The 22,034-nt window shown below is 38.8% G+C and overlaps 1 protein-coding gene across 1 annotated transcript; it reads right to left on the bottom strand.

The window, feature by feature from the left end:
- Nucleotides 1–243: 243 nt before the first annotated feature.
- On the bottom strand, nucleotides 244–20,467 carry LOC136229321 (protein PSK SIMULATOR 1). The gene is made up of 12 exons (XM_066018030.1): nucleotides 19,991–20,467; nucleotides 19,525–19,850; nucleotides 19,308–19,400; nucleotides 19,123–19,213; nucleotides 18,520–18,613; nucleotides 15,277–15,374; nucleotides 14,638–14,707; nucleotides 14,219–14,322; nucleotides 1,332–1,448; nucleotides 1,135–1,211; nucleotides 1,001–1,045; nucleotides 244–882 (listed from the first exon to the last, which is right to left on the bottom strand). The coding sequence occupies exons 1-12, from the start codon at nucleotides 20,276–20,278 to the stop codon at nucleotides 555–557; spliced, it is 1,731 nt and encodes a 576-aa protein (XP_065874102.1). The 5' UTR covers nucleotides 20,279–20,467; the 3' UTR covers nucleotides 244–554.
- Nucleotides 20,468–22,034: the final 1,567 nt, after the last annotated feature.

Raw genomic sequence — 22,034 nt, 5'->3', positions numbered from 1 at the left:
ACCTATAAATTCGTACATATTAGTGAGACAAATTGAAGATTGTACACCAAAGGTTGAAATGGAGCAAAGGTTTTACCCTAGAAATAGGGATAGGAACATGATATTGGAGACAGGATTATCTTCTCTTGTTGAAGATTATATTGGAGTTCAACTCCCCATAAGTGTTGGTTACACCTAGTAACCTGGTTGCTGTTCTTTGTTGCCAAAAGAAAAAAAAATAAAGCACATAAAACCAGAAGCCCAAGACTTTAAAACTTACAAGTAGAATGTTCTCTGTTTAAATATTAACAGAGCACTCTATGCAAAATTCCAAACAAAACAGTAAACAAAAATAGTATTCACCGTGTAGACCATTGTATCATCGTGATGCAAACACTCACAGCAACAACTCTGCTCTATGCAATGTGAACCAATTTAAATACATGTACCGAAAGGATTTGGATTTGATATACGTGCAAGTCAAAATTCAACCCATACATACATACATACATACAGCGTATATGCATATCCAATTCCATTTCAAATCAAAAGACAACCAGTGTCTACTCTACGGCTTAACTCTTACAATTTCCAGGTATCTGTTTTTGTGGAATTGTTTCCTTCAACAATACCTGGTCCTGAATAGTTAATGCCGGTGGATTAGCTAACTCACCATTTGGAGCCTGATTCAACTTCTCAGGTAACTCATCTTTTCGAGCCTGATTCAACTTTTCGCTAGTGGGCAATTTCTTGCCAACATTCTTGGATTTGTTTGCCAGATGGTGAAGCCAAAGTACTAGTTCAAGTATGTAGGCTTCTGTTCTTTCTATGCAGGCATGATGAAGTGTATCAATCTGAATTATATCAGCTGTAGCAGAAGTAGGTCTCCGATTTAACTCAGATCTGCATGAATCAAATCCATGTGTCTTTTACAACCGCATTTTTCTCAGACCTTGCTATCACATAGATATTTCTCACATGAGAAAATAAAAATTTCAAAGATAATATGAATGTGGCTCACCCGGTATTTGCCCATTCTCCAACCCAACCGAAACCATGATGTGCTCTGTTTCATACAATTACAACCAAAACTACAATTAAGATGAGATAAAAGCAACAAAATAAATATATGCATAGAAAATCCATGTTTCTTACTTAGCTGTGTTTGTGGACATTGGAACGAGCCATCGTAAAGTCTTTTCCATCTCATCTTTAATTTCTGTTATGGTAAGCTGCACGTAGAAATCACATCTGAAGTAAACTAACAGGATATATTAGCTGAGCTATTATACTTGCAATGATAGTTAATTTGCTTTCAAAATTAAAAAGAACTATCATCAAATCATTTATACCTCCTCCTTAACATGAAAAGATTGTAATTTGGAGCGCAGAGCTGATTTTATACTGGGTGGCAAGTTCTGGTATAATGAATCCCTAGTACTTGGAGGCATAGAACTTGATCGTGCCACCTGAAATAATGCTACTGTTTTTAATAAATTCCTTTAGCCACAAAATGTAATCAGTATCCATGAGAATAATGAGCATTTTAGCAGGGCATGTAATTTAAAAATTCACTTAAACCGAGTCAATCTATCTGGTTGAAACTTATGAGAGTTACTTCTTTGTGTTTGCTGATATCAAAGTAATACTTAAATCTTTTTAGTTTTTGGTATTCACTATCAGGAAAGAAATTTCACAGAGATTAAAGATCCAATCATATTGGACATCACTTAAGAAACAAGAAAATTTTCGTCGAACTCGGTCCGCAGCCAGGATTATGGACTAATATTTCTATAACATCATGCAGACTGAATTGTTAAAAAAAAAAAAAAAAAAAAAAATCAAAAGCATTTGGGATTAGAAAAATTAACTAAAATTGTGCCATAATTTCTGTTATTTATACTAGTGTAAAGGTCATGTGGCACAATTTATGTTGATTACATCATATACAAGTTGGATTTAGGTTTATGCAAGAAGTTCTCGGGAAAAAAGAAAAGCCTAAAAGCTTCAGAACCAAAGGCCTGCATAGAAGCCAAAAAAGCCATCTAGTTCCATGAGAAGTTAATGGATATTCTCCAATTGAAGTTTCAAAACCAAACAAACAAGTAAAGAAAGAAGAGAGAGAGAGTGCGTGTGTGTTCAAGAAACAAGATTTCTGCCAAAAGAAATCCTCTTTGGATTACATGAACATATGTCTATAAGGATTCTAGACACACCTAATGCAACTAAAACTGCTAAAAAGGCAATGCTATAAATGTTGAAACCACGTCAAAACTTAAGACCTTGATCATCCAAAAAATTCAATATATGTTCTGAGGAGAAGTCAGTTTGCGACTTGTCTCCTAGTTAGGTTAGTTTGTATTCTGAATCCTAAGGCAACTAAAAGTGTATGTAGACTTGCCTAAGGATCTGTATGTGTATAAATGTGTGACCTAATTGTGGATAATATTTACAGCAGAATATTATCCCCATATCCGTCTTTCATGGTATCAGAGCTGTAAGGGTTTCAATACCGAATTATGTCGACTAAACAATTTGCTTCAACTAACTCTTCTTCACCGAACTCCGGCTCTACCATTGGCGGTTCGAACTCCTCCAACTCGAACTCGATTTTGCACTCTCCGATGACGGCAAATATTTCACATAGCTTGTCGGTTAAATTAACTTCTGCAAACTTCGTTCTTTGGAAGACGCAGATGACCAATACTCTCAAAAGGTCTCGGCTCTTCTCTCATGTAACTTCTAGTTCTCCTTTTGAAGGAGTTGATAAAAATGATTGGGATTCTACGGATTCTCATGTCATGGCGCTTCTGTTTGGTTCTGTCTCCAAAAATTTGCTGCCCCAACTGATCCATAATCAACTTCTCACCTTACAGAAGAATTCTAACTCGATTACGATTTATATGCAACGAGCCAAAGATTTATTTCGTGTGACCAAGAGGTCACGGGTTCGAGTCTTAGGAGTGGCCTCTTGCCAAATAAATTGGCAGGGAAAGGCTTCCAGTACACCCTTGTGGTGGGACCCCTCCCCGGACCCTCGCTCAGCGGGGACGCGTAGTGCGACCGGGCCGCCCTTTTTTTAGTTAGCAGCACTACAACATCCAATGGAGATGGAAGATTTTGTTGATGCTGTTATGGCAGCAGGTCTTGGTCCAAGCTATCGACCATTATGTAGGTCTTTGGAGGCTCAACAAGAACCTATCTCGTCTAAAACCTTGCTTGGTTTATTGATTAATAAGGAAATTCAATTGACAAAAGATGTTCCTACTGAGTTGACATCTACTCCTCCAGCCAACCACATGAGCCGTGGTGCTTTTTCTCCTCGTGGTAGGGAACAGAGACATGGACGGCAGTCTTGTGGTGGAGGACGGTCCAATTTGGCTGGTCGATTTACCGGTCATTCTGTGCCTATTGGTTCAGTGAGCAATCTACAGGTTGTCATGGACGTGGTCTTTACTCTCGAACATGCTCTTCTCCGAATTATGGGGCTATTCAGCACAATATCCCACCAACTTGTAATCTTGCTTCTACTAGTAAACCACAAAACTGGATCATGGACACCGGGGCTTCTCATCACCTAACTTAAGATATGGAAAATCTTGCTCTTCAATCTGAATATCAAGGTCTTGAGGAAGTCACTATTGGTAATGGGTCTAAACTCTCTATTCACTCGATCGGTTCTTTTGATTGTTTCCTTAATGGTAGAAATCTTAAATTTCGAGATGTTTTATTTGTTCCCTCTACATCTCAAAATTTAATTTCTGTTCGCTCACTGACCGCCATTAATAAAAAATTTGCTCATTGTTTTTTGGTGAAGGACTTGGGGATGTAGCTCTTCCGATTGTTTGGAAATTAGTTTCATCCAATGTTATATTAGCTAATACTAATAAGATTAATTCTCTTTGTGAACCTTGTTCTCCCAGTAAAATTCATAAATTGCCTTTTATTAAGTCTGATTATGTTGCTACACAACCGTTAGAATTGATTTGCTCGGATGTTTGGAGTCCTGCTAAAATACCGTCACATGATGGCTTCTCGCATTATGTGCTCTTTTTTTTATCATTACTCTAAATATTCATGGATTTATTTTATGCGGAAGAAGTCTGAAGTATATCATATTTTTGTACAATTTCATAGGGTTGTTGAAAAAAAATTTGGGGTACCCATCAAGACTTTTCAATCAGACTGGGGAGGGGAATTTAGATCCCTCACTAGTATTTTGCCACCCATGGTATTGTTCATAGATTTTCTTGTACATACACTCCTCAACAAAACAGTTGTGCTGAACGTAAGCATCATCGTATAGTTGAAACCGGTTTAGCTATGCTTAACCATGCTCATCTTCCCGCAACATTTTGGACATATGCCTTTGATACTGCTCTTTACATGATTAATCGTCTTCCGACTGTTACGCTTGCTTATGATAATCCATATCGTGTTTTATTTGGAAGAAAACCTGATTATTCTTTGTTTCATATATTTGGTTGTTTGTGTTATCCATGGCCCGCCCTTATAGTCCACATAAATTAGCACCTCGTTCTACAAAGTGCTTGTTTCTGGGTTATAGTCGCCTACGTAAAGGCTATAAATGTTTTGATCCTGCCTCTCGGAAAATTTATTACTCTTGACATGTTTTGTTTGAAGAACATGATTTTCCGTACGAAGTCCTTACTAAACAAGCTTCGCGTGTTCATGATCCCAGGCCGACAGTTTTACCTACACCAACTAGTCACGCTACCTTTACTCTCAGGAATGCAGAAACGGACATCAGGTCCTCGGCAGATTACTAATCTGGCACCTGCTACAAGCATCATTCCTATCATACCATCGACGCCCTCGTCTCCTCAAGCGTCCTCCATGGCAGACGAAGTTCCAGCCTCGCCTGTCACACCAGCTGTGACGTTCATTGCGACTTCTGTTTCTGATCTTGCTGATTCTCCAGTTGCTCCTTTGGTTGTTGATAGAAGTACAGTTGCTGATACCCCATAGTCTTCCTTGGTTCGGTCCTTGCACGAACCACCTCCACGATCTCACCGAATGGTTACACGGTCTCAAGTCGGAACCTTCAAGCCGAAACCATTTTTACTACCCTTCTAGTTGAACCACATACATACTTACAAGCTTGTAAAAGTCCCGAGTGGCGGGCTGCTATGGCAGCAGAATATAATGCAATTGCAACGAATGGTTCTTGGGAATTAGTTACACCACCAAAACGTGCAAATATCATAGATTGTCGTTGGATTTTCAAGCTAAAACAAAAGCAAATGGGAGTATTGATCGTTATAAGGCACGTCTTGTGGCTAAGGGATTTCACCAACGTCCTAGCCTTGATTTCACATAAACGTTTAGCCCGGTGGTCAAGCCAACTACAATTCGGCTTATTCTTACTTTGGCTATCTCATTTGGTTGGAATGTCATACAACTTAATGTTTCGAATGCTTTTCTCCATGGTGATCTCCATTGGACTGTTTACATGACTCAACCTCTAGGGTTTGCCGATCCGACAAAACCAAATCACGTTTGCAAACTCTATAAATCCTTGTATGCTCATTATGTAAGCCTGTGTCAAGCCTGGTGACACCAACAAAAAAGCTCAGTTTGGATTCGGGGTCTCTTATGACCGATCCCACAATGTATCGATGTATCATTGGGAGTTTACAAAACCTTACTTTTACACGTCCTGACATTGCATTTGCCGTTAACAAAGTTTCTCAATACATGCATTCACCGACTGACACGCATTGGCAAGCAGTTAAACGAATCCTTCGATATGTCAATGGTACTCTCAGTTTTGGTTTGCGTTTACAACGTTGGGGACATTACAACAGTTACACTATTTCTCGGATGCCCGTAAACCTATTGGTGGGTATGCGGTTTATTTGGGGAGATGTCTTGTTTCATGGACTTGTCGGAAGCAACGAACAGTTTCACGGTCATCCACTGAGGTTGAGTATCGATCTCTTGCCTCTGCTACTTCAGAGGTTAGCTGGTTACAAATGTTGCTCAAAGAAATTGGATTTTCTAGTAGTACGAGCCCCTATTCTATGGTGTGATAATCTTAGTGTTGTTTACCTTTCTGCCAATCATGTGTTTCACAATAATAGCAAGCATCTAGAAATTGATTTTTATTTTGTTTGAGACAAGGTATGGGGTAAAACATTGGTTGTTAAATATATTTCGACCGAAGATCAAACTGCGGATGTTTTTACAAAGCCACTTTATCGGGGACGGTTTCAGCAATTACGCACCAAGCTCACAGTTCAAGCATGTCCTATTTCACTTGAGGGGGATGATAGAATCCTAGTTGAATATGATGACCAAGTCACCAGACGTGTTGTCTGAGGAGAAGTCAGTTTGCGACTTGTCTCCTAGTTAGGGTTAATTTCGTATTCTGAATCCTAAGGCAACTAGAAGTCTATGTAGACTTGCCTAAGGATATGTATGTGTATAAATGTGTGACCTAATTGTTAATAATATTTACAGCAAAATATTATCCCCATATCCGGTCTTTCACCCCTAAACTTCAAAATCGGACATAAAAATCCTTAAAATTTGCTCTTTACTAATAAAAAAGTCCTTTAACCTTTGACCACTACAAGAGCAGGTAACCTTCCATTGTAAAGCTAATAGAAATGACATTCTAAGCAACTTTAGTTCTTGAACTTTTTGGTCTTGAAGTCATTTGGGTGTAATTTAAGACTTAGTTTGTCATTGACAATATTCTGACAATAAGTTACATAACAAAAGGATGACTCTATATAGGAATAACCACTGTTGATGTGGCTGGAATAGTACAACTGTTACAGCTATAAAGCCATCCTAAAATAACAACTATTTAAGCAATCAAACACTAATTAACAAGATAATTAACCACCTAAATAATACCTAAATTACTCCCTCCTTAAGAGCATTCTTGTCCCCAAGAATGTAGAAAGTCTAGAAATTGAGTTGTCTCTATTGACCCGTCCTTCCAAGTGACGTCTAGGATTCGACACACCAACAAAGGCGATTTTCATAATAACCATGATGATTTGAACCATTAAATCTGCTTCCCATAGGAAAGCCAAACAATGATCTCTGAGATGAGAAAGAGCCCCAAAACAAGTTGTATGAAACCCAAGCAAAGAAACACGTTTGTGTCCATTGGTCGTCATGCATCTCATGCACGTTTTACTACAACAGTGACTTGAAGAGACAGGCTTCCCTGCCAAAATCTCTGCCCCTTGACAACAGACACTAGCAGCAATATGAGGAAGATCATCTTCTTGACTCCGAATTCGCATGTCACCCCAACATGAATTTACTGAAAACAGAAATTCAGCAACATGTTTAAAAAGTCTAGCTTCTTGCACCTGTTTTAACATTTGTTCCTTGATAGCAAGCCTTCCCCTGCCTCTTAACTTACACTAATACCACTATCTTCTTGTCTTCGAACTTCTGCAACCCACATAATAAATTCTCCAAAATCTGATGGGAGAGATGTAAGAACAACATAGAACAATTTGGGGATGTCTTTCACATCTTCGGACTTCAAGAGAAGAGGATCATCGTCCATTAAATAGTTTGCAACACTAGCCCAACTCTCATATCCGCAGCTCGTCCCGGCTCAATGTGAGGTCTTGATATAAGCATGAATCCTCTGTGTTGCATAGTTGCCTCATCAATTTTATTCATAGCTTCCCAAAAAAATTGTAGAGGAACCCAATTTGGAGGGTACTTGTGCGACATCCAAAATCAGTGCCATGTCTCTTCCAGTATTGTAACCACTAATAGGTGAAAAACGACTCAATCTGTCAGAATTTGAGATTCTGACAGTAGAAGATTAGGGCAGAAACTGATCTTAGAAGAAGAGAAGAATAGAAGAGAAGAGAAGAGAGAACAGGGAATTAGGGAAAAGTTAGAAGAGAGAAGAAGGGAGAAAACAAATTTTCATTAATAATTCTTATGATGTCGACACACAGCTGAAGAAGAGACTAAATAGGGGAAAACTAACTGTCTAACTAATCCCCTAACAGAATACTAAAAGCAATAAACAACTAATAAAGTCATAAAACAAACCAAATAACCTACTAATTAATTCCCCTTAAAACTCATACAGTTAACTGAACATTGACAGACACACTGAAACTTCCCAAGTTTTCCCATTGCGTGGTCCTCCCAAAGGGGCATCCAGGATTTTCTTCCATGGAATTTCTAGCTGGAAAATAGTGAACTTAAATGGGTTATATAACCGAAACCAACCATCCGCATTAAGCCATCTGATACAGATTGAAAGCGATAAGGTGAAGGTTTTAATCGTAAACCAACAAAGATGTTCTTCTCTAGCTAAACTAGAAGGAGTGAATCCCAAGATAAAGGTATAAACCTTGAATTCTCAAAAAGAAAGTTTAGATTGATCAAAAAATTCTTCTTCCTTACAAAGATAGGGTTTAAATACTTCCCCTAAAGAAAACTAAAAAACATAATTACCCTTACTAAGGTTACAAATAAAGAAAGAAAATAAAGGTTTAAATAGGCAGAATGTATATCCTTCCTTGTGAAGGAAAGAAAACTTGTAAATTAGGCAGCTTGTATATCCTTCCTTGTGAAGGAAAGAAAACTTGTAAAATAGGCAGAATATATATCATTCCTTGTGAAGGAAAGAAAGCTTGCGGCTATCCTTCCTTCACAAGGAAGGAAAGCTCACTCCTTGGAAAGGAAGTAATCTCTAGGATTCGCCTCAATATTCATCTAGCATATGTCATCAAGTGCACGTGTTGTTCGTCTTGCTCACATCTGAAAATGATCCGCCAGAATTCAGGGTAAAGTGAGATCCGCCGGACTGGATGTCCGCATCATTCTCTCCTTCTTCAAAAGAGCTGGACTCCAACTTGCCTTTGTTAAGTTCCAAGAGACCATCTGGTTTCCATGGACTGAGATCAGGAATGTTAAAAGCAGGTGACATCTTGCCTAACCAATTTGGCAAAGCTATGTGATAGGCATTGGCATTGTTCTTGGTGACTTTATATGGGCCGTATTTCCTGGGTCGAAGCTTGCTACTTGGGGCATTGGCGAGTCTTTCTTTGCTTAGGTACACCATTACTTCGTCTCCTACCTCGAACTGAAGTTCTCTTCGGTGATTGTCCATTTTGGCTTTTAGCTTCTGGTTTCGCTCCTCTAGAGTCTCCTTCACCTCTTGGTGCATGTTCACATAGTCATTCGCCAACTGGCGGGCGGTCTCATTTCCTTTGTTTCCTTTTGAAACTTTGCTATGTCAAGAGTATGATTTGGGACTCTCGTATATACCATCTCAAATGGTGACTTCTCCGTTCCCGAGTGTACAAATCTGTTATAGGCAAACTCTGCTTGGGCTAAAACCATGTCCCACATCTTGGGCTTATCCTTACATTTGCTTCGAAGCAAGTTTACCAACGTCCGATTAACCACTTTGTTTGACCGTCTGTTTGCGGATGGGCCGTAGTACTGAACTTTAGGGTCGTATCAAAAAAAGCCCATAATGTCCGCCAAAAATGACTTAGGAACTTCGTATCTCGATCCGAAATAATACTCTTAGGCACCCCATGCAACCGAACGATCTCTTTGAAGAATAGTTTGGCGATAGCCGACGCGTCATTCGTCTTTCGACAGGGTATAAAATGCGTCATTTTAGAGAATCTATCAACCACAACAAAAATGGAATCCATGCCCCTCTGGATTCTAGGCAAACCAAGAACAAAATCTATAGATAAGTCCTCCCATATAGTTTCTGGCACAGGTAGTGGAGTAACGGGAACTCACTGCTTCATAATTTTTTCCCACCCAAAATGTCCTCCCAGATATCCGTCATGTAACTCCCGAATAACCTTCTCATGGATGGAAGTGCATGGTAAGCAAAGCTGATTGCCCTCATAAGATACTCATCCATCAAGTTATACACCTCATCTACATGCTGGTGCTGACAATTTCTCAAATACTGCCAAAATCAGGATCCGCCATGTATTCTCCTCGGATGTGTTCAAAGCAATCGACCTCCATGTTCACTGTCTTCAATAGTGCCACCCTTCGGCTTAGGGCATCTGCCACCTTATTCTATTTTCCAGCCTTATGGATAAGTTTGTAGGGGAATTTATCTATGAAGGCGGACTATCGGACATGCATGGAGCTTCGAAGCTGCTTCTGACTCCCCAAGTATTTAAGAGCTTGGTGGTCAGTGTAGAGGATGAATTATTTCCCCACTAAGTAGTGCTCCCATGTCTTCAACACCCTGACCACTGCATATAATTCTTGATCATAGGTAGCCCACTTTTGCCTTGCTTCACATAATTTCTCACTGAAGTACGCAATGGGCCTCTTTTCCTGCATCAAGACACCACCAATCCCAACTCTACTGGCATCATATTCAACTTCAAACAGTTTATCAAAATCAGGATAGGCCAGTACAGGTGATGTGCTCAACTTTTCCTTGATCAAAGCGAAGCTGTCCTCCTGAGCATCCGTCCATTCGAACTCTCTTCCCTTCTTCAAGCATTCCGTCAACGGAGCTACTATAAAACTGAAGTTTTTAATTAATCGTTGATAAAATGTTGTTAGTCCATGAAAACTCCTGATATTCCCCACGTTCCTAGGAGTAGACCACTATCTGATAGCTCTCACCTTCTCCCCATCCACTTGGATCCCATCGCCACTAACCACGAACCCATGGAAAACCAGGCTTTCCATGACAAAATCACACTTCTTAGTATTAGCGTATAGCTAGTGTTTCCTCAACAAGTCAAACACTACTACAAATTTTCCAATTACTAGGCGAAACACCTGATTCATCAACCTCATAAATGTACTAGGGGCGTTAGTCATCCCAAATGGTATCACTAGCCACTCATACAACCCATCTCTGGTCTTAAAGGCAGTCTTCAACTCGTCCCCAGCTCGAATCCATATCTGATGATAACCACTCCTGAGATCAATCTTGGAGAATACCTTGGATCCGCCAAGTTGATCCAGCATATCCTCTAGTCGTGGGATAAGGACTTTGTACTTTATGGTGATCTTGTTAATAGCTCTGTTGTCAACACACATCCGCCACGAACCATCTTTCTTGGGCGTGAGTAATGCAGGAACGACGCACTAACTCATGCTTTCCCTAACGTACCCATCTCAATGAGCTCTTTCACTTTCTGCCTCATGATGTCATTCTCCTTTGGACTCATTCGATAATGTGGGAGGCTTGGTAAACTAGCCCCAGACAGAAGATCGATATGATGTTGGATGTCCCTCAAACGTGGTAAGCCATTTGGTAGCTCTTCAGGGAAGAGGTCTTGATACTCACCAAGTAGGCAGGTCACTTCATTTGGTATCTCCCCTACGCCTTCTAGGGATACTTCGTGATTCGCCTTAACCATCAGAACGTACAGCAACCGACTCTCTTCACTTTCGCTGATGAAAGATTTGTGCGTGGGACAGAATATCAAGGTAGATTTCTCGTTGATCTTTGGCTCTTTTGTCAATGGCGTAAGTACAAACTTCACCCGATCCTTTATAAATTTGTAAGTGTTTCTTCTTCTTGCATGGATGGCGTCTCTATCAAACTGCCATGGCCTTCCCAACAAGAGGTGGCAGGCGTCCATCGCAATGGACACTTTACACCTCTAGTCCACTCTAAGTTCACCCACATTCTTGATCCATCCAACCCTATAGGGTTCAGGATGTGCCTCCGCCAACAGCCCGAATTTCTGAATGGCGCTGCTGCTCACAATATTCTCCTGGCTGCCATTGTCTTATAACATTGCATCGCCCTCCTTTCACAAGACAGTGAGTCCTGAATAGTTGGTGCCTCTGATCTCCCCCTATTTGGCTGGAGACCACCTGAAGCATTTAAAAGGTGCGGGTCTGGCATATGGGTTGTTGCTCTTAGGCGGTACAGGTCCCTCTTTGTAAGGTCTGGTATCTCCTCCAGATTCTCTTCCCACATTGCTGACCTTTGCCCCATTGGCACCCGCCACCTGTTGGCCTTTGTCATAGTGCTTCACACCATCTCTTCCTCCAGGCATATAATCAGCAGTGGTGGATCTCCTAGATCTAACAGTCAGTTGGGATTCGGCCTTAAGGGCTAAATTACTGGCATACTGCACTCGAATCACCATCTGTGTGCCAATGCGATCCTGGATGTTGTATCTCAACCCTTTTAAATACTTAGAAGTATTTTGACTTTCGGTTTCCGACAAGTTAGCCCTTGCCGAAAGTCTCAAGAACTCAGAGATATATTCATGGACACTTCGGTTCCCTTGAGAACATCCTCTATAAGAACTATAAATATACTGTTCATAATCCGGCGGTGGGAACCGCCCCCTAAGCATCGCCTTCATCCGTAGCCAAGATCTAATCGGATCTTTTCCCCCTCTTCTCCTTTCTTCCCTCAACTGATCCCACCAAACTGATGCCCCACCCTTCAAACGATACGCCACCAGTATTAAAAGAAACGCTCAACTTCAGATAACCAGTCTAGGAACCCTTCTATATCTAACTCACCTCCAAAGGAAGGTAAGTCAATCTTAAGTTTAAAACATCATCCCTTTCAAAGTTCCCTAGGTATGGATCTTCCCTAGCAATACCCACATGTCGGTTACCCACAGGACCAGCATCCCGCATATTCTCCCTATTTCTAAGCATGCCATTATCCCCAATATCATCAAACCCATCGCTATCACTATCAACGTTATGAACAAGGACATAGTTAGGCCTTCTTACCTCATGATCTCTAGGACCCATCTGTGGAGGTGAAAGATTTGCCAGGGTTAGTCTTGGTGGGAATGATTGTGGTGGATGACTCTAACATAGTTAGGTTAGCATAATAATAATAGAAAATAGGGTAAAATATATAATTAGGGAAGAAAAAGAGAGAAAGAAGGAAAGAAAAAGATAAACTTCATTGATAATATGTTACATAACAAAAGGATGACTCTATATAGGAATAACACGGCTGACGTGGCAGTAGTTACAAATCCCTACAGCTGGAATAGTACACCTATTACAGCCGTAAAACTATCCTAAACTAACAACTATTTAACCAATCAAACACTAATTAACAAGATAATTAACCACTTATATAATACCTAAACTACTCCCCTTAATTACTCTAATAATCGTGACAGTTTGATTACCCAATAGACAGTTTGCTTGAACATAATCTGTTGAAATCATAAGGGAAAAATAGGTCATGCCCTTGAAAGGCATTATTTCTCCACTTTCATAGGTTCCTGTTAGAGTATAAGTCAATGTAATTGTTAGAGTATAAGTCAATGTAATTAATGAATAACATGTCTAAGGCTGCTGAAGGGCGGTTGGGGCATGCTTAGGCTGCTAGTAGGGTCAGTATGTCTCCTTGACTGTAGGAGTAATATCAGGAGCTACTACTTGTATATATATCTGTGTATTGTTCCCAAGTAAAATATATCAATGTAGCATCTTACTCTACATGGTATCCCATGGATTTCTCTGTATTTTCATGGTATGTTCCTCTTCTGCTGCCGTCGCCTCTCTGTTTCCGACCTGTCTTGTCTGTTTCCTACGAAGTTTGATGTTCCTCTAGCGTCTCTCCTATTCGATCTGTTCTTCTAGGTTGTATCTCCCGAATTATGTTTTTATATTCCAAAGTATCTTGAGTTTCTTGTTTTGAGTTGTATGGTCTTAAGATTATATTATAAGTATCTATAGCAAGCTGAGCATGATTAAAATCCATGCTTCAACTTGAGGGGGAGTGTTAGAGTATAAGTCAATGTAATTGTTAGAGTATAAGTCAATGTAATTAATGAATAACATGTCTAAGGCTGCTGAAGGACTGTTGGGGCATGCTTAGGCTGCTAGTAGGGTCAGTATGTCTCCTTGACTGTAGGAGTAATATCAGGAGCTACTACTTGTATATATATCTGTGTATTGTTCCCAAGTAAAATATATCAATGTAGCATCTTACTCTACATGGTATCCCATGGATTTCTCTGTATTTTCATGGTCTGTTACAGTTCCTCTTAAAAAAAATTGTATTAGAAAATAATCTTTGTTATAAGTTGGGTCCGCTTGATTCCAAATATAATGTCATGATTAACCCTAAACCGTAAATCCAAAACTTTAAACCCTGAACTGTAATAACAAAAAAAAAATCAAAAAAACCTGTAAAAATGGTAAATTCTAAAGTTTCAGGAAATAATGCAATAAGAAAAAATACAAAATCTGATATAATGCCGGTTAACAGAAATTTTATACTCACAAGAGTATCAATTTGCATAACTACGTTAGCGTAATGCAGAGAGAGACCAGCAGGTCCCAGTATCTCCTGATTGTTCAAGTAGGCCTTGGTCGCTACGTCACCATCTGCAAATAGAAAATGTTAATACAAGTACTTCTAATCCCAAATAAAGTTGGAAAGAATGTGATTTGTGGAGAAGTTATTCTTCTACTTTTTTGTTCAATATAAGGAAAGACACGCACACACAAACAGAGAGAAAAAAAAAGTTTACCTTTTTGAAATCTAGGTTTTGTTCTTTTTCCAGGACAATCTCTTTGTTTCTATTTTTCAGTTATCTTACTTACTTTTTGCTTTTATCCCTTTCTTTTCCACAGTTTTATCTAACTCACTACAATAGCTATAGATCACAGGTTTTTAGGACCTTGAATGAAATACATTACCGGCACTGCCAAAGATGTCATGCATCTCCAGGAGTAAAAAGTGGACAATATCTACAAGCTTCTCCATAACCTATAATCCAAGTGAACAGGTTACTACCAGAATTCAATTTATCAGACAAATGTCAAGATAAAACAAAGAAGTTTTGTAGTCAATAATATCTACTAAGTAAGATTAGCTATGGATATGGCAATGTGAAAATGCTATAACTATAAAAACTCCCTAAACTTGTACCAAGTGCCAAATAAACTTTTCCATCAAATAGCCTCTCAAACTCATCAACTTGGGACATGTCATCTTGAGCCTCAAAAAAAAAAAAAAAAAAAAAAGATGCATATGTTACACAACCCTATAACATGTAGACAACAGTTGGAGCATGCAGCAGGCACTGTCCTTTTTTTTCAATAGGATGACTCTTAAGTTGACAAGTTAAAGGCCTGTTTTTTCCAAAAAACATTGAGGTTTTTGCACTTACGGCTAAGGTGAAAAACATTCATCCACTGCATGTACACACTCAAAGGGCAAAATACAAAATTTCCCAGTGATGAAAATGCAGAGTTATAAATTGTAATTAGAAAGATAAATTTTCATCAATTCAAGGTCTCCAAGAAAACTAATATACATCAGCACTTTGCAGCTACCTCTTCCAAACTTCTAGACCAGAGTGACTTTTTCTTTAGATTTCGAACTTGCTTCTTTTGGTTTTTCAGCTCCGTTCTCAATTTCGAAAGGCTGTCACCTGCATTAATTTTTATCTTCAAAATGTTCTTTTAAAGTTCTATAAAAAGGTTTAATAAAAAGAAAAGCAAAAAATTCATTAATTAATCCGTATGCAATGTGATCATCAAACAGGGTAGCAAGTTTGGCATTAGATGAGCACAAGTTGCAATACAAGCTGCATTTTGCCTGTAGCCCGGCAGTTAAATGCCCATAATTAGTCGATAGCTTCTTTTTGTTTTCTGGTCATCATGTGAGATGAAGACATATTTATCATGTTTATATGAATACCGAATGGTGCGCAACGGTAAACGTTGTTGTCGTGTGACCAAGAGGTCACGGGTTCGAGTCTTAGGAGCGGCCTCTTGTCAAATAAATTGGCAGGGGAAGGCTTGCCCCCAGTACACCCTTGTGGTGGGACCCCTCCCCGGACCCTCGCTCAGCGGGGACGCGTAGTGCGACCGGGCCGCCCTTTTTTTTTATATGAATACCGAATGGTGGGTTAGAACGTAACCTAGCCTTACTCTACTATGATTAGAAGCACTACCTGACAAGTGCTACTATCCTAGAGGGTTATGAGCACCGAGTACTCAATCCATAATGTCATTTAACAATTTGTATAAGGGGAATGCTAGATACTCACTCTCTTATTGGATGAACATATTCTCTTAAAACCTCTTTTTATTTCTCTTAATTATTAATGAAGATAATAAGATCATGCATTGACATAGCGAGTATCATAGGAGGTGATACTAGAATTCCCCTTTCTATCCTTCGAGTTGTCCATGATCATAATCATAATTATTCTGGAGGAACTTATTTCATTCGCAGATTGATGCCATATACCCCAGGCCCACAAATACTTTGGTACTCACCCATAACATATTGTGGAACATAATCGTACGAGTCGCGAGTCGTACGATTCGATCCGATTCATGATGATTTCGAGTCGTATCTATGGTACGACTCGAAACCATCAAGAACCAGACATGAATCGGCCGAATCGATGGACTCGGCTGATCAGTGGTCACTCGGCCGAATCGATGGACTCGGCTGATCAGTGGTCACTCGGCCGAAACGGTCGAGTCCATCAATTCGGTCGATCCATGGCACCATTTAAAAAAAAAAAAAACTATTTTCAAATTTTAAAAACAAAAAAACGTGTGCAGAAGAACTAAAATGTTTTTAAATTCCAAACCTTCCCTCTTCTCTTCAGTTATGAATTAGAAACATATTACTCTTGACTTTCTAAATTCCAAACCTTCCCTCTTCTTTTCTGTTTATGTCCTAATTTGCCTTAATTTTGATAATTTTCTCAATCTATCGCTGTGAGAAACTGGCTCAATTAAGTAAGATCAGGCTTGTCCTTGTCGAGTTTCAGAAACCAACCACAATTTTGATAATTATTTGTTATTTTCTGTCCTCTCCTCTATAATATTTTATTTTTTTTATAATATTTTGAATTTGATCCGAATCTTATGATTCGGTTCGATTCACGAGTCCCAATTCACAAAATGAGATTTCGAGTCACGAGTCGAATCTCGATTTAACAACTATGTTGTGGAATAACATGGATACTGTTACATAATAATTCAATGTAATAAATGTAAGTATGCCTAAGTCAACCAAAGCATGCTTAGGCTGTTGTGGGCCTATAATGTCTCCTTCATTGAAGGAGTACCTTAATATATTTATTGCTCTTAAGTAAAATATATCATCTCTTAGTCTACATGGTATCTCATGTATTCCTAGTGTATTACATGGTCTATAACATGGTATCAGATTCTTATTTTGACTTCTATTATGGGTTTCTCGATTGAGATTCCAAGATTTGTTTTCATTTCTGGGTTTGTATTTTTAGGTTGTTTTTTTCAGCATTCATGTGAGCAGACTATTTGGACCTAGGCTTCCAAGTCTCAGTTCTTCTTCCCTCTCTATTTCTGACCTGTCCGGTTAGTTTTCCAGTGAATCTCCTTTTGTGCTTGACGTTGTCGACACCCTCTAGCGTGTTGCTTCATCTGAGTTTTGCTTCTCTGTTTTCAAGATGTTCCACTATCGTCTCTCATGTCCGATTTGTTCCTCTAGGTTCCGCTCCCCGGATTATATTTTTATATTCTAAAGTATCTTGAGTATACTATCTGTATTTATATCTGTAGCAAGCTAAGCATGAAGCTTGAGGGAGAGCATTACATAATAATTCAATTTATTTCAATGTAATAAATGTAAGCATGCCTAAGTCAACTAAAGCATGCTTAGGCTGCTATAGAACTGTTGTAGGCTAATATTGGTCTACAATGTCTCATTGATTGAAGGAGAACCTTGTATACACTGTTGTTAGAATCGTATGAGTCAAAACGATTCTATATGATTTCGAGTCGTATCAATGGTATGACTCGAAATCGGACATGAATCGGCCGAGTCCACCGGTTCTGTTGATTCATGTACTCCATTAAAAAATTATTGTTTTTAATTTAAATGGAGTAAAAAACGATGCACAACTAATTAAAAAGACATTGAAGAAAACTAGGAGACTCTGCAAATTCCGAACTCTTTCTTTCCTTCTTTGTTTCTTTTCGTTCTCTGCAACTAGCCTTCTTTGTTTCTTTTCGTTCTCTGCAACTAGGGTCACCCTCTCTTCCCAGCCAACTCTTTTCTTTCTTTCTTTCTTTCTTTCTATGATTCTTTGGATGATGAAGAATGCTTTGTCAATTAGTTTTATTAGAATTGCATTAGATTTGAATTTTAACTTAAGTATTTGGTTGATAAACGTTGTTGTCGCAATGGTAAACGTTGTTGTCGTGTGACCAAGAGGTCACGGGTTCGAGTCTTAGGAGCGGCCTCTTGCTAAATAAATTGGCAGGGGAAAGTTTGCCCCCAGTACACCCTTGTGGTGGGACCCCTTTTATTTGGTTGATAAATTGATGTATTTTCTATTTTGATATCGAATTTGCATTTTTAGACTAATAATTAAAGTTCAACATGGTTAATATTTTATTTTTGTAATATTTTGAATTTGATCCGAATTCAATTCACGAGTCGCGATTCACAAAATGTAGTCTCTTAATCTACATGGTATCCCATGTATTCCTAGTGTATTACATTACATGGTCTATAACAGATATATGCAATTTAAATCAAGAACTTGACTAGCTCAAAGGAGAAGTTACCTTTTTGGCTAGCAACTGCATTATCCTCCTCTTGGTGCTTGCGCTGATATTCTAGTTCAATTCTGTCCAACACTTGCAATCCCTGGTACAGTTCCTGCAAATCAAATAATATTTTATTTTTATTTTAAGAAATATATTGCTATGTGAATGCACCAACCCATATGATTGGACACAGAACCTTGACTATGGTTGTTTCTTCAGTTACTCAAAACACTATATAGGTATGCTACAGGTTTCTTTAAGAATACAGTGGACAATGTGGCATTCAAATACTCTATATTATATATAGGAATAGAACAAAGATACCTCCACACAAGCTTAGAGTTACTGAGCAGTTTGACAAGATTCCAACTGCAGTAAAACTCCATTACTCCATAAGAGGATTTCATTTATAGACTAGTCAAGAAAGCACAAAAATGATGATATTGACTATGGATATATATATCCTCAGAAAGGCAAGAAGGAAATTTTCATTAACCCTGCTCGGTTCATATAATATGCATGCCAATCTAAAGTTTTCAAGCTCATTAACATTGTCAAATCGACAATTATGTTAAAGTGACCATTAGACCATTGATTAGCGGTTTCAATGAAGAAACTCACAGCTGTATGCTGGACTAAAGTCATCAGAAGCTCCATTATAGATTCTGCCTCTTCCTTCAATTGCCTTCTAGGGGTAAGAGCTCTACTAATTCTGGAATTAAACATAAGAATGCAATGAATAAATATTTATTAAAAGCACATGAAACAAATCCAATGCTCAAAAAATGAAGTGCCGTCAAAATTACTTCTCAAAATAGCGGTCCAAGCTGTGCCATTGAGGATCTTTACATCGATTTCCAAAACGAACAACTTCTCCTGAAAAAACTTTCAACTCTTCCCTGTAGAGAGAAGTTTATAAAATAATCGTAAAATTACCAAGACAGATAACAGAAAGAAGGTATAAAACTAAATTAAAGAAATCCCATAAATGGATGCACCAACAGGCATTAAACAAATATTCACCTCTTGTCAGCTGCAACAATTTTCAGGAGTTCATCCATATCATTAGATATTAGAGTTTGTACTCCTTCCGATGGAAGAACTACTTCTTTCAAATGTCTTATAGTTCGTTTTGAAAGGGAACTCATTAGACTGTTACCCTTGACAATAGTGTTGGCCACCTCAAAAGATAATATTGCAAGTTCGTTGCCTTTAGTTGCCACACTAGATGCAAATCCGTTATTTGGGTTTAGATTTGTCATGCTACTCCCTAGCGTGTCCAAGACCTCAACTGCTTTTCCCAGTCCAGCGCTGCCAGCTCTACCTAAACGTGAACTGACCTCCGAAACCTGCAGATTGCCTTCAACTCGATTAGAAGTTCTCAATTATATAGTGAAAAATTAGTAACTAAGCGTATGTTATCCTCTGGCCAATTCTTCACGATAGACAAATTTGAGAGGTAAGTTGTAAAAAATGGGAGGAAATTTACTTTAGCAAACTGGCCAGAGCGCGATGATCTTGATTTGAGAGAAGGATAACGAGGAATTCCATCATAAAAATCGTCCAACGAAAACGGTTCCGGTGATTGCTTGTCCAATTGCGTCTGATTCTCCAAACTTTCTAACAACACCGATGGCTTTTCCTTTTCAGGAAAAATGGCATCCAAATTCGGCTGGTTATCTTGGAAATCCTTGTTTTCAACATCAACTTGAGCATTCAAATTCCCAGAGAGCGGTCTGTGATTGGCATTTGAATTCTTAGAACAGAGCCCCCCCATGCTTCCTTCCTCCCGTGTCCGACGATCGACAAGTAACTGGAATTCTGATTCTGGTAAACGGAGGAATAGACGGGGAATCAAATATGAAAATTAAACAGGTAAATAAGGAAAAGAAAGGGAAGAAACAGAGACTAGAGAAAGGACGAAGAAGAATAAAGAAAGTCCAATGGCGGAGAAACATGATGTAGCCGTTTTTTGACCAATTCAGCAATAGTACATATAATATTTTAATCGAGAACGAGAAGAATTGGAAAGAAAGAGACAGACGTCTACGCTTTGAACTGCCACTTCGGAGGGGAATAGGACTAAAGAAGCAGTCGCCTTTTCACACCTTCCTTGGTTGACTTCTTTTAACTTTTCTTTAACAAATGAAATTACTAGAGGGTACAAATTCGTTGCGGCAAATAGAGTATTTTCAATCAATGTTGTCGGAATTATAGCATACGAAATAAAAAAAATAATGCACAATGCGAGTCTTCGGATCCAATAGCCACGTGGAATATCGAGAGCTTTAGAATATTGCATACCTTTACGAACCATATTTTATAAAGAGAACTCTCCTGCCAACTAGCCACGACATCTCTCAGTGGAAACCTCTATTAATAAAAGACTCCTAATAAAAGAAAGATTTCTAGAAGGAGAAAGACTCGGTAAAAACACTATGAATTGACAGTTATAGCAAACTCTAGAGATGTATTAATATTATATCTCACAAGCAATTCATCACCTTCAATCTTACAACTTTTTTTTACTTAGGTATCAGAGCAGGTTCGTCGAACGTCGGCCGCTCCTGTCCATTCTATATTGTAGGTGCTACAAGGAAGGACTCAAGAAGAGCTTTGGAAACAGAGCTAGCATTGTGGGTGAGCGTGGAACCTCGAACAAACATACGACTTTAGAAAGAAATAATGATGCTAGGAGGAAGCCACACACAATGACCTAACAAAACTCTCTTATCAAAAATCCACGAAGAAAATAGGAGACTCTGAGCCAGAATCTGGATGCTTGGAGTCACTAGAGTCTCAATACCAGACACTAGTGGATGAAATCATCGGTCGTTGTAGACACTGGAGTCAAAACCCCATGATAAAAACATTTTAAAGATGATTGGAAATATGATCGAAAATAGATCACAGAAAAATCTGTTGTTAAAAAGTCAAAGTCAACCCTATTCTCATTCAAAACCAAAATTTTCAGAGCATCAAATTGAATTTTAGGATATCTTAGTGAGTCATATCTCCCGAGAGTGTTACAACGCACTTTTCCCGACTCAATTCGGAGGTCTAATGAAGAATCTGTGATAAGATCAGTTTCGAGTGAAATTTGGGATAAAACGGGAAATTAACTTAATTCGGGTTATTTTTAGCCTTAGGTCATTATACACAAAAATGTCTGTCTCGTCGAAACGAGTCCAACAAAACAAGAATCGTTGAAATCGGAGATCGTTAAAAGCAATTTCGAGTTAAAATGCTTTTGAGAAAGGGGACGAAAGGGGGCCACGCGTCGGCACGTGACGGGCACCCGCCCGTAGAGGTGTCAAAATGGGTCATAACCCATTTAACCCACCATTTAATAGGTTAGGGTTGACTCTTTTATGGGTTGGGTCATAAAGAGGTTGAACCATTTAACCCATATAATAAAAAGGTTGAATAAGTTTTTGGCAGGATCAACCCAATAATCTATTAGTTTTTTATTCATCTTAAAACAACGACAAATTCAAAACATTCAAATAAGACCATGGTCGATTCCACCGTTC

Source organism: Euphorbia lathyris, chromosome 5 (genome assembly GCF_963576675.1).
Source record: "Euphorbia lathyris chromosome 5, ddEupLath1.1, whole genome shotgun sequence".
Classification (NCBI taxonomy): Eukaryota; Viridiplantae; Streptophyta; class Magnoliopsida; order Malpighiales; family Euphorbiaceae; genus Euphorbia; species Euphorbia lathyris.
Note: the sequence above shows the minus strand (reverse complement) of the source record. Positions and strands in the feature narration are given on the sequence as shown.

Coding starts and splice junctions, on each gene's coding strand:
- LOC136229321 (XM_066018030.1), bottom strand. CDS start 20,278: ATGGGGGGGCTCTGTTCTAAGAATTCAAATGCCAATCACAGACCGCTC. Junction 19,214..19,307: donor TTGGACCGCTATTTTGAGAA/GTAATTTTGACG, acceptor GTTTAATTCCAG/AATTAGTAGAGCTCTTACCC. Junction 1,212..1,331: donor CTTTTCATGTTAAGGAGGAG/GTATAAATGATT, acceptor TTCTACGTGCAG/CTTACCATAACAGAAATTAA.